The 13,270-nt window shown below is 46.5% G+C and overlaps 1 protein-coding gene across 2 annotated transcripts in view; it reads right to left on the bottom strand.

Moving 5' to 3' along the window:
* RNF115 (ring finger protein 115) overlaps nt 1–11,556 on the bottom strand; it is a 58,957-nt gene extending 47,401 nt beyond the window's left edge. Inside the window, exon 1 of one of the 2 annotated variants that reach the window (XM_054994230.1) lies at nt 11,406–11,556. In XM_054994230.1, coding sequence (XP_054850205.1) covers nt 11,406–11,498 — 93 coding nt within the window. In that variant the 5' untranslated portion in view covers nt 11,499–11,556. Of the gene's footprint in view, nt 1–5,364; nt 5,677–11,405 lie in introns of those variants that run through there. The other variant, XM_054994223.1, reaches the window with a different exon arrangement.
* Nucleotides 11,557–13,270: the final 1,714 nt, after the last annotated feature.

Raw genomic sequence — 13,270 nt, 5'->3', positions numbered from 1 at the left:
TCCGTCACCTTCTACATTGCTGGAATTTAGATTGCATGCTCCTTGGGGCAAGGATCTACCTTGTTCCTTAAATTAAGTGAAAAGCACCATATATACTGAAAACAATATATAAATAGTCAAAATAAGTCAAGCCAAAAAAGCTCTTTTAATGCTGTGTGGAAGATAATCTTGTTTTTTTTTCAGATTCTACCTTCAGAGGAAGCTTTCTGCAACAACTGGTTTGCAGAGGAACCCCTGAGCTTCTGTCATGGGCCACTTAAGCTACAGAAGATTCTGGGGCATATTCTGAAACTGAGATGGACCAGCTTCACACTCACGTCCTCTACTTTTTATTTGTCTAGGATCTCTTGGCGCCCATTAGTTTTAAGCCAAAAGAACATACATCTCATGATCTCTTATTATTTAAGGTATATAACTGATGAATTAGGCGATCCTCTTAAGAATATCAGAAGTGCTTTCCAAAAAGTTACCAAGAGTCATCAAATCCAGCACGCTTTGTAAGAATCCCAGGAACCACTAGGAGGCCCACCAGACGTTGGCAAGTGGTAGATCGTGATCTGCTGATGGACCTTCTGCCCAAGCAATTCTAGATGCAAACTCAGTCATGCAATGCACAGACCTGTTAACTCTCTCTGTTGAATCCTGTAAGAACTGATGGTGTGCTCCAACACACAATATTCCCTGCAGCAGCGAGGTAGGTACAGGGAAGAGTTCCCTCCATTATAAATCTTCTCACATCAGGCTCCTGCAACACAATTTGCAAACCACTGCTCTAAGGGAGAACTGTTTCTCTATGACGGATAACAACCCATGTCCCTCTGCTTACCACTGTTCTTTGATACAGTCAAGTATATATTTATTTACTTTATAGTCCATCTTTCACACTGAGACTCAAGGTAGATTAGACATACTTGGCTGATTTTCTACTTTATTATAATAGACTATTAAAATTACAACCCTGATTTGCAAACATATTCAGCTGTTGATAGCAATAAATGATCAGTATTTGTAGAACAATACACCTAATTATTTTCCATAACCCAACAGCAACTTGCATCATTCTCTATCATCTTTAGCTCTTAGGCACCAAGGCTAGATTACTACAATGTGTTCTACTTGGGGCTGCTCATGAAGACTGTCTCTTCAGAGAGAAGTGATCCTGGCTATTCCCTGGTTTGTCACTTGTAAGAAATGGGCCAGTTGCGACCTCTAAAAATATACACAGCTTCTTTAAAAGCCATTGAAGCCAACCCATTGCTGCATCCTGCTGCACTTGAAAATATATTGTTAATCATTTTCACCAGTGACCTCAATCTCTAGTGTTATAAAGGAGACAGAGAAATATTTTTGCTTGAACAGCATCCTTAACTTTACAAATCTTTACCATGCCTGTCACAGCAGGCCAGGGACCAGGGAAACTCTCTGTAGGCTGCCATCACTCGAGTACACGTTTCATTGGAAGGGCCTAGAGCACCCATCTGACCCCTTCTGTTTACTCTTTCCAAGTAGGTTTTACTTTATGTGACTGAATGAGGCGTGAGGACCCAGGCAGAATAAAAAATAACTTTATTTAAGATGGTCAGTAATAACTGGTGTTCAAAAATTTGTAGAATAAGGAGAATAGTAAGGGCAGGTGAACAAACAAAATAAAATACCCTAACGTGTCTAACTAGACTGTTCCTAGCTGTCTCCTGATGACTGGCTTCAAAACGTCTCACCCCTTCAGGATGAGGGATCCCTCCATCTGCAGCAGCCTCCCCTTAGCTCTGCTCCCTAGACGTGAACACTCCCCCACTGTGGGCGAGGCCTTTTATCCCTTCTTCCCAGGCACCCCCCCTACTACTCTATTGGTGCAATTTTTCCCTCCAAAACCCCTGTTAACCAATCACAGGGTCTAAAGGGGACCAGGGAAATGAAGGCCCTGTAGTCACTCAAGTACAGGCTTCCCTGGAGCCACTAGGCCGCACTATGCCACATGCCTCCTGCTGTTTCCCCTTCCCCAAATTAAAAATCCCCAAATGCTTCAGCTTTTCCTCAGACAGAATATGCTGCAACCCAGAGTCAGTTGAAGGGGTTTGGGGGGCGGGGGAGGCAGACAGTTCCTTGCTTCCCTGTCGGTCCACCCCCCCCATCTGTGTGTTCTTCCCTGCTAGCTCATTTGTAAGCCGTCCCAGTGCCCGCACTCTCAGCCGCGCACACACCCTTCCCCCCAACAGCTCTGGGCAACTTACAGCTGGCAGCATGGATGGCAGGAGGGCTTGTAAGTGGGGAAGGGCATGCAAACACCAAGGCAACAGCAGTAGGGCCCATCGGAAGCCCTGGTCCAAAGCTGCTGCCCCAGCTCAATGTATGGTGACACCAGCCCTCTGCAATCCCCCTTCGTCATTTCAGTTGCCAACATCCAACTTAAGAATCCTTCTCTGCCCCACCCTACCTCCTTGGCTCTCAAGAACATTAGTTGGAACGCAACCCAAGCCGTCTTAATGCTCACTCCCAATAGGCTCCAACGCCTTGGTGGCATTGTGACATGCACCTGCAGCGCGCACGGCAGACAACGCAATTGGAGATGGCCGTGGGGGAGAATGCAGCTATTCAGCCTCCCAATGTACTTGCTCCATAATCACAGCAGCCCACATTCAGCCAAGCCTGACAGCAAAGCCACAGAACAAGCGGCCCTAACAACACAGCTCAGTGAAAAGCTGAGCTGAGTGCCTGGATAAATAGGGGAGGGCCCAGGGAATGCTGAAGAGGCTGCAGCTGTGTTTTCTCTCCTCAAAAGGACTGGGTGGCACTGATTTGCTTTGACAAGGAGGAAAGATGCAGTGTGCAGTTTTTAACTCAGGGCTGGAAAACCCTGGCCAGCAACATGATGCTAGGAGTTTGGGTTGGTACCAGGGCTGGGTCCTGACTTTGCGGCAGGCAAAGCAGAAACAGCCAAGACGTTAGGGCAGCTAAGTGGCCTGAGCTCCTAACCAGGAAGTTAAGCATTTCTGATACTAGCGATGAACACACAAAGCTGCCTTCTCACGAGTCATACCATCAGTCTTTCAAGGGAAATACTTTCTAACACCGACCAGCAGTGGCTCTGGAGGGTCTTGGTTAAGAGGCCTTCCACGTCGCCTACTATCCAATCCTTTTAACTGGACATGGTCCAGACCTGGACTGGACTCTGGGACCTCCTATGTGCAAAGTGGCGCTGTACCACTGAGCCACAGCCCCTTCCCAGTTGGAATCTCACGTCTCTATCACACATTCACAAGATAGCACAGCAATCGCTCACTCGCAGCCTCTGCGACACAAGGATACTACTGACCAATTCTTACGGGATCGCTGTAAAGATCAGATTAGAATAGCACAGAAACAGCATTTGGAATGTATTGTCGAAGGCTTTCACGGCCAGAGAACGATGGCTGTTGTGGGTTTTCCGGGCTGTATTGCCGTGACACTGAGAGATCTCTGTCTTTTGGTGCTACACCTCTGAAGATGCCAGCCACAGCTGCTGGCGAAACGTCAGGAACTACAATGCCAAGACCACGGCAATACAGCCCGGAAAACCCACAACAGCCATCAGCATTTGGAATGTCTGGAAATGCTATACTGAAGTATTATCCTTCCTCCCCGCCAATTAACGCTGGGCACTATCGATTAGGAAAATCTCCCACGCATAACACCCCAGTATTTCCATCATCTTGCAAGGCTTACAAAGAGATCTATACAAGAGAACTTCCTGGCTAATCGCGCCCCACGCATATCTTCCAACATTTCACAGATGAAAAGAGGATTGTGCTTGTAACATCCCTAATTCTCATTCCAAGAATCACTGCCCAAATGCACATGTGCAGACACACACTGCCGAAGGACCCGCTCCATCTGCTGCATACTGTCTTCCCGCCAGTGCATTGTTTTACAAGCCAAGTTTTTAACCTAGAGACCAAAAAGAGGTCTCTAGAAAAACATCACAGTTTATAGGATAATGATCAACAGTTTAATATATACCTCAACAACTGCAGTGTGTGAATTAAATGGCCAGTTTTGGCTTAAGGATTTATGCATGTACTTTTTACTGGCAAGCACCGCAGAGGGAAGATGAATCTATTCCCTGAAGTTTTACATCCAGAAGCTCTAGAGTGGGTGTTGAACCCTGAAGACATGAACCTTGAAGACACACACCTCTGGAGACTTTCACCTACAAAAGTGCATCAAAATATCCACCCAAAAGCAAAAAATAAGGGCAATGATTTCACCAGGGCATGGATCAGCAAACAGCGGCTGTCCCTAGCGAATAAGGACAGCTGGACCATCTGTCCATATCAAACAGTCAATCTGTCCTCCTTAAATGGGCCCCAAATTCACCACTGTAGAATAAAACTTTTCTTGGCACAGCATTAGATTACATTTTGGTGCTGAATTTAAATTTTATGCATGTCTTAGCCCTCCCCCCTTCATTTTTATGGTGCCAGTTTGCTACAGCCCAATAGTGTGTCATAACCCATCAGGAAAAGTCTCTTTCCACCCGCAAGTGAATGTATCAAGAGCTCCTTCTGAAATAACTATGAGAGCATGGCTGCTAAGATTCTGTGCCTGCTCAGCATCAACAATGCTCAACTGTTGAGAATGAGCATAGAACGGAGCACCCAAGAGACTGACATATGAATCAGGAATTCCCCATTTGAATTTCTCCTGGGTCGTGAACTTGCTAGGTAGCCTTGAGTAGATCGCTTTCTCTTTCTCTCTCAACACGAGAGATAAGGATAACAAGAAAATGTATGTAAGAAGAAAATGTATGTAAAGCATTTCGAACACACAAAAATATTATTCACTGTTTCAGTGCCACAGGGCGGCACCAATAGGCATATCTCCTAGAAAGGTCTAAACTGCAAGACAGTGATTGACCCAAGATCACCCAGTGAAGTTCATGAACCAGCAAGGACTGGATCCAGGAGTCCCCCAAATCAACACTGTCACCTATATAAAAAGTACTTTCCATCAGGGAACGGGCTGTTACTCAGTAGTAGAGCATCTGCTTTCCACGCAGAAGGTCCCAGGTTCAATCCCCAGCGTCGTCAGGTAAAAGGACTACAAAGTGGGTGATGTGAAGAGCACCACCTGAGAGCCTCTGCCAGTCTGTGTAGACAATGCTGATCTTGAGGGACCACGGGCCTGACTCAGTATAAGGCAGCTTCTTCATTTTGCCCCCTGGAAGCGCCACCTCTGTGTCAGTAAAGAGAAATCTGAATTGCTTTGAACAATTTTGAAAGTCAGAAAGCATGATAAAGTTTAGCATCGAGAACAATTACTTTCCAACTTTCATTTGACACAAAATCGATAGCATGCCCAGGACAACACAACAGTCCAAAAACATACCTGATAAAAAAGTGCAATTTGGCTTGGCCCGTTGTAACAGCTAAGACGACTGAGGCTCAGAAAGAGAAGTGACTCACCCACAGCCTCCAAGGGAGCAGGTTGCAGAACCAGGTTAAGGATCCAGGAAGTCATTACCTCAGACGCTCCCTCTGCCTCACGGAGCAGGTGCTTCACGCTCCCATTTTACAGAAAAGGTCAGGAGGGAGCTGCCAAGGCAGCTGAACAAGTTGACTGTGGATCTCCGCAGCCCAGGGCAGAGGCAAGATCTAAACACAACGTTTTTCACTTCTTAGAGCCGGCTCTCCAGACCCGCTTCAAATGCTCAGTTTTCCATAAGGCTGAAAGAAATATTTCACTTCAAGACTCTGGCTTCAGGGCTTTATTTTTTTTAAAGAGTAACACGAGTTCCCCATGTAAAGAGCTGGTGCAGCAGAGTGAATGGAATTAGGACTTTGAACCAAAGTTAAATTCCCTGCTCAGCTACGAAGCTCACGGGGAGGTCTGGACCAAGCCAGATGGATTCAGGGGTTTTCAAGAGGCTCAAGATCAATAGTGAGCACTTTCTTGGAGAAACAACACAAATAAATATAACAATCTTTTCAACTTCCCCAAGAACTCGGATCAAGTTTCTAGTAACTAAGACTCCTGCGATGGTTTGGAGAAACTAGAAATGAGTCATTGTACGGAACTCTCTTCCACAAGGCACAGTGACAGTGACTGGTTTAGATGACTTTAAAAGCAGATTAAATAAATTCATTGAAGACAGACGATAATAGCTTGACACTTCTTGACAGCTCAACAGCAGACTCAATGGAACCTCCCGCAATGAACATTTGAACACCAGGTGCTGGAGAAGGAGCCATAGGGGAAGCTTGTTGCCTTCATGCCTTGCTTAGGAGATTCCAAGAAACACCTAGCTGACCACTCTTGGACCCCTGGTCCTATCTAGAAGAGTTCCGCTTATGGCCTTCTCCCAAACCTTCCTTTTCCTAAAGAACTGACTCTCTGTAGGCTCTATAGTTTATAACATGCAAAAACGCAGAGCAAGTGAGTGTTCAGCCACAGGAATGCCCATGAATGCCTCAGCTGTCCCCTTAGTGTACTGTAGGCAGAATGGGCTGTCAGAAATTGCTAAGAACACAAACTATTTCCTGTGTGAGATAAAATATCTGTGTAGGAAAGAACTGTGTAACACAACCATCAATGAAAAAAAAAGACTGCCTTGTCTAGCTTCCCAATACTCACGCACCTGGGTTGCACAAGAAATTGCTTAGATCCACGAGATGAATTCTGCAAACAAAAGCAGGGGAGATTTTTGGTGATTCGCTCCTCCCTCAGCAGACCTCCATCTCCTCCACAAAGATGCTCCTGCCAGAAGTAGCATTTCAGGGGCATTTTGGTTGCAGTGGGAAGGAGAGATGAGGAAGTCCCACTCCGTTGATGGAAATCCCTTTAAGCTCACCAAAATCCTCAAATGGGCCCAAGTCAATGCCTTCAGTGCCCAGACCCCACAAGCACTGGAAGAAACTTTGATTAGTATTTAAATAATGATATCCCAAATGACAGGCCCAAAGTCATCCAGCAGGCTCCCATGGCAGAGTGGGAATTTCAACCTGTGTCTCATAAATCCTTGCCTTACACTCTAACCCCTACACCACGCTGGCTCCAGTGTTACCATGTGCAGGTACTAAAAGCATAAGAGGCCTAGTATCTTTGGTGGGCTTATTTTCAAGTCCATTTCAAGTCATCTGATACAAATGAGACCTCACTTTGGGGTCAGGAAGAATGTTTCCTTCCTGGAGGTTTTATGCCTTTCTCTGGGCATAGAGCAGGGGTCACTGAGAGGGGTGGAGGGTGAGATAGCTGTGAATTTCCTGTGTTATGCAGGGGCTGGACTAGATGACTCTTGGGGTCCTTTCCAGCTCTATGTTTCTATAACATTGTTTTGACTAGGGCCTAAATGAAATTTTGCATCTTCTGATCTGGTCTGCAGATTACACCAAGGGTTAAATCCAGGACAAGAAACAAAGCTCACAGAGACCTGAGATATATTCTGGGAAGCCCCAAAGGATTACTGGGAAGAAAACCAAAAGTGTAAGTGTTATCCGGAAATAACAAAACCAAAACTGCCCGGCTAGTTTTATGTCAGCCTCAGTTGAAATGGGTGTGACCCAAAGGTAGAGCTGTGGAATCAATGTCCAAAAAACACAACTCTCCACCAAGCTTGCTCAGATCATATGATTCGTAACAGTAGTACAAAGGTGCATGTATTTGCTTATTGTGCATAAGTTATTCAGCTTATTCAAGGATGGGGAAAGAGCCGATTAAGCTCCACCCCCTCCCTGAAATTCACCTCAGCACCATCAAACGCCCACCCACCCCCCAGGCTGATATAGCACTAAGCATCACTTCCATACATTCCAGCCTATCACAGCCATCTTAAGGGCTAGAAACTTGGGACATTGGTCTTTTTAAAAGAAGGAAAGAACAAATGTTGAAACTCTAAGACTGTTTAGTTCTTCACCCAATACCAACACTTCTCACTTGCACAGCTGCAAACCCCAAAGCCGCACATATGGATACAGCTAACTTGAGATTTTTGTCCTGAGAGCAATGAAGAGACAAAAGGACATCAGGAAATCCTGAACTGTGACTATAGAAAGCATCAGGCTAGGAGGGGGTTTGGGGGCAGCACTTTGCTGAAACAAAAGGAGAGCTGAAACATGGCATAGGGAAAAAACTGCAGAAGTCAGCAACTGAAAAGGGAGCCAAGCATAAATTGGAGGGAGGGAGTGCGGGTGTCTGTGCTCGTGGTTGGGGGTGGGGTGGAGAGGCAAGAGACTCCAGAAGGTAAACCTATGCCCTCTGAAAGCACAACCAGATATGCCAGCGGAGAACGACATTCAGAGCCGGTTCCTTGTTTACAGATAAGAAGCTCTTTCGGCGCCAATATCTGTGACAGGAACAAGCCAGAGGTGTCACGTACACTTGACTTTTAAAGAAATCCATGAGATTTTAGTCTCCCTCAGTGCCACAGAGGGGAACATAACGTCACAGTAACTGATGCCAACGTAACCTTTAAAAAAAATCTTTCTGGAAATAAAGAGAACATTTGCTGGGATCTTCTAAAAATGCAAGGAAACCATTTCTCAGGTGTCAAAAGACCAGCTGGCTATAGAAGCTGTCCTCAGCAGCCCCTAACTCAACACTTAAAATATGTCAATGTATTTCAAACAGAGGTGGTGGCAGCAACCATTGTCCGGGAGGCAGTATCAAATTCAGAGGTGCTCAGATTCCTTGTTCTAAGTGCCAGAACGAAAAGTGTAGACATACAGGTGGCTTGGATTTTTCCCAAAACCGTCCAGTGCCTTTCACAACAGATCACTGTGTAAACTCGGAAGGCACACAAGCTTCATTATAATTGCAGAAAAACATTCGCCAAGGAATCAGCATCAAATTAGGGTAGGAAGTATCAACAAATTTCTGACATCAGTGATGCTTAGGGGTGTAAAAAAAATGTCTCCACTTGGAAGGCCCTGGCAGCAAATCTGTAGGCATGGAAGACCCTGGTCATTTGCCAACCCCAGGCACAGTTCCCATTTTGCAGATGGCGCAACTGAGGTTGAATGGCATGTCACCATACATTCACAGCCTGACACTGAAAGATGGAGGGATTCTGCCAGACAACTCCCTGTGTGTAAGAAACCAAGGAGCTCACCAAGAAATAAGTTTTCTCTTTTTTGATGTAGATGGATCCACTTGCAATCCTGCCACTGTGACTCACATACCTCAATGTCCGATATTCACTTCAAAGCATCTCAATTGACACTGTGATGTATCTGCTATGAAGTACCTATTGCCAAACTTTAGTGTTAGGCTGCACATCTCATGACCCAAGGTAAACACAGTCCAGCCAGCCATGGATTGTGCATACCAGATATACACACACATCTATCAGTTTTGCAGTCTAGAGGAAGAGGCAGAAATATACATAGCCCCTGTGGGCTGGGTTCAGCATAGCAGATGTACCTGCAAGAAAAGAATATTGGCACCCCCTCCTTGCCACCAACAAATGCAGAGGGCTGCCACAAACTGGGAAACCCTGGCTGTGGGTATTCAGCCTTGAACAAGAGGTTCCTGCAAAGAGAAGTTCAAGGCACCCTGGAATCACTTGGTCTCCTTCCCGGGGGTTCAATCCCCTTGCCCCATTCTTGTAAAAGCCAAGAGGGGCAGCCATCATTACTATTGCGCTGTGTTAAAGACAGTTGTGGGCCAAACTCTTGTCTTCCACTTAACCATCAAGCACCATTAGCTCTGAAAGCTAAAAGAGAATGAGGATTCATCCACCTTGTTTCCCAAAAGCTACTGCCACTCATTATCAATGACCAAGCAAGCGGGCCAATGGCAAGACAGCACTGCCCCTCACTATCAAAAAGAAAGGTGGTGACCAGATGAGAACGGTCCTAAGAAATTACCATGCCATAATCCTAGCCTCAGCAGCACATCGAGAACCAGAAAGAATCATTTTAATTTGATAAAGATAATATTTTTGTACTTTCTTAAGGGAAAGATCATCTAAGATCCCTATACTCTAGGAAGGAAAGACATTCCTACCCTGATGGTACCACGTTTTTTGGGATCCTGGGCAAACCAGGCACCTAGGACTCTCCAGCTCTGCCCATCCCTTACGTAGCAGTCAGGGCAGCTTGAAATGTATTTATTCAGTACATTTTTATCCTGCCCTTCCTCCAAGAGCTTAACAAGGCATACATGACTCTCTGCACCACCACTTCATTCTCAGAACTACCAGGTGAAGTAGGCAGAAACTGAAAGTAACTGGACCAAGATTAGGAACTTCAGGCTAAGCAGGGACATGAGCATGAGTATCCCCAGGCATAACTCTAACCACTACACCATCTCGCTCATCATCCCTCTCTCCTTCCCCTGTATAGGAAAACATTCAGAGGAGGGAGGAGTAGCACAGCACTCTCCCTCCTCCCCATTTTGAAAGGAATGGATGGCTACTAGAGTCAATTCTCTTTACGGCTCCAGCCCTTCACGCTTTCGTATATTCATGTCCGCCCTCCACTGTTTCTCTCTTCTGAGTTTTTAACTGCAAAAAGATAACAAATGGGATTTAAACCTCCTTTGCCTTTCCCGGCTTCTCCTTATACATACACAAGATGAGAAGACAAACATCTCACGTCCTCTCACTTACCCTTCCTGTCATCTCTCCCAAATGCTCCTTTATATCAGGAAAGAGTGCTGAGAGGTAAGCAATCTGCTTCTCTAGGAAAAAGAAGTGCAGGATGGGTGCCCTTTCCCCTACAGACCCTACTTGTATTTGCACCCTGGGGAAGATAATGATCAGAGTCCAAATCTCCCTCTGCTAAAACCCTAACCCTTTTCCAAAAAAAAAAAAAAAGATATGGGGGCCACTCCGTCCACTTTCCCTTCTAGAGGCCCACATCTTTAAAACGGCTGATACCATCACTTCCAACGAAAACAGGGGATCTCCTTCTTAATTCTTAACAATACTCAAACTGCTGTCTACTCCATCCCATTTCACTGTGGAGGGATGGGGAGCAGAGAAGGTCAAGGTCTGAGTAAACACCACATCCAGTTTCTTACTCTCCTCCTTCCCAATTCTTAACCGCAGACAGGAGAAAGAGGTCTATGCAGTGGATCAAGCTGCCAACGTCTTCTGCACACACCTATAAGTATGGGGGGGGCGTTTTGGCAAAGACAGAAACGCTTCTCCCCCCCCCCCGCCCCGAATGAGAAGGACAAAAATAATGGGGCCTCGATCAAAATCAGCCAACCAACCACAACAACGCTTTTAACTCCTCGGACTCCATTACGGGCTCCTAGTCCCGACTATAAAGAGGACCCAGGAGTCCTTGCTTCATCCTTCCCCACCGACACCTCCCTTTTTAAGTGAGGGAGGGGGAGTATTGACATGACATGACCTCACCTCCCTGCTTCCTTCCCCCTTCTCCTCTGTTCTGCTCTCCCTTCAGGCTCCTTCCCACGCCCCTTACCGGCAGTTTGGGGCTGACCTCCCCCTTGCAGCTGTGGCAGAAGAAGCGATGCTGGGAGACGGCGGCCGCCGCTGCCGCCGAGGCCTCCGCCATCTTGTCCCCCCTCCGCCGCTCGCCCCAGCTGCCGTCAGTCCTCCCACTGGAAGGAGGAGGGAAAGGGGGAGAAGCTGCGGACCCAAGATACCACCTAGAACGCCGAGCGGAAGCAGCGGCTAAGCCTCTCTAGCAGTGCCGCTTCCGCTCGCCTTGTCTCGTCTGCGCTTCTGCGAAAGAATGCCGCTCTCGCTCTCTCTCGTCTCCCAAACGATGGAGCCGCGACGGGTAGAGCGGCCTATCTTCCTACGGATGTGGATGCGCTCTCTATCGCCTCCCACTTTCTTCAAACCAACGAGGTTATGTTGGATAGAATGGCCCACACCCCCTAGGAATGTCAAGCTTTTAAAAACAGAGTGGGATACACACCATGGCTTCTGTATGGGCTAGAGCGACTCTGCCTCGCTTAGGAACTGTCCTGCTTGAAGCCCAAAATCCCAATGGTTGGAGCTCCCAGCCTCTTGCTAATTAAATACAGCGACCCAGAAAGACTGACTGACAGACCTATCAGTGCCATCCTATACACAGTCCAGTGGCACCTTATAGATTTGCAAGGTAGAAGCTTTTGAGAGTCAAAGCTAAATGCTATTGCACCACTTAGATAAGTGAAGAAGGGACCACTGACTCAAAAGTTTCTACTCTGAAAATCTTGTTGGTCTCTAAGTCACCACTGGCCTCAAATCCTGCTATCCAGTACATGGTAAACGGCTTCTAAGTCCATTGACTTCAATGTGTCTATGTATAAAGTGCAATCAAGTCACAGAGAACTGAGGATGACCCCGTAGGGTTTTCAAGGCGAGGTGGTTTTCCATTACCTGCCCTCTGCAGAGCAACTTCCTTGGTGGTCTCCCATCCAAGTACTAATCAGGGACGACTCTGCTTATGTTCCAAGAGTTGACAAAATTGGGCTAGTCTGGGTCATCCAGATTGGGGCACGAACTTCAGCAGACGTAGATTAACTCTGTGTTTAGGGTGGCATTGATCGCGTTCCTTTTGAGCCATGCAGGGAGTTGGGATTCGAAAAGCTCCAGTGGGCCTGCAAAAATTCCAAGGGAATTGGAAGAGAGAGGAGGAAAGGTTGAAGATCTCAGGATCAACAGCAGGATTGGAGTCCAGTGGCACCTTAGAGGCCAACAAGATTTTCAGGGTGAAAACTTTCAAGGGTTAGAGCTCCTTCCTTCAGATCTCCCTTCCCTTCTTTTCCTGGATCAACAGTAGCCTTATGTTTTGGGGGCACTGTCCCTAGGCAAAGATCTGGCTCTCAGACCAGTTTGTTTTCTGTTGCACACCCTGAAGAGAGAGGAGAGCTGAACCAGCATGAAGGGGGAAAGCCAATCCAAGTAAAATTGTGATTATGAGTGGGTTTGATTAAAATACCCATATAAAGTGTAACTACACAAAAGGGAAAAACCTGACACCCACAAATAATTAAAAAGAATTACACATCTATTTGAACATGTACAAACAAACAGCAGAATCTTAAACAGTCAATGGATGCTAACAAGAATTCAAGAACAGAAAAAATACAAGAGACCTGAATAACATGACGTTTAGCTTAGTGGAGTCCAGGGCTTTTTTCAGCTGGAATGTGGTGGCACGGAGTTCTGGCACCTCTAGAAAATGGTCACGTGGCCAGTGGCCCCGCCCCCTGATCTCCGGACAGAGGGGATTTTAGATTGCCCTCCACACCACGGGCACAGAGGGCAATCTAAACTCCCCTCTGGAGATCAGGGGGCGGGGCCACTGGCCATGTGACCATTTTCGATGAGGCT

This window comes from Eublepharis macularius, chromosome 1 (assembly GCF_028583425.1).
Source record: "Eublepharis macularius isolate TG4126 chromosome 1, MPM_Emac_v1.0, whole genome shotgun sequence".
In the NCBI taxonomy this organism is placed as follows: domain Eukaryota; kingdom Metazoa; phylum Chordata; class Lepidosauria; order Squamata; family Eublepharidae; genus Eublepharis; species Eublepharis macularius.
The sequence above is the reverse complement of the archived record's forward strand: the minus strand, read 5'-3'. Positions and strand labels throughout refer to the sequence as shown.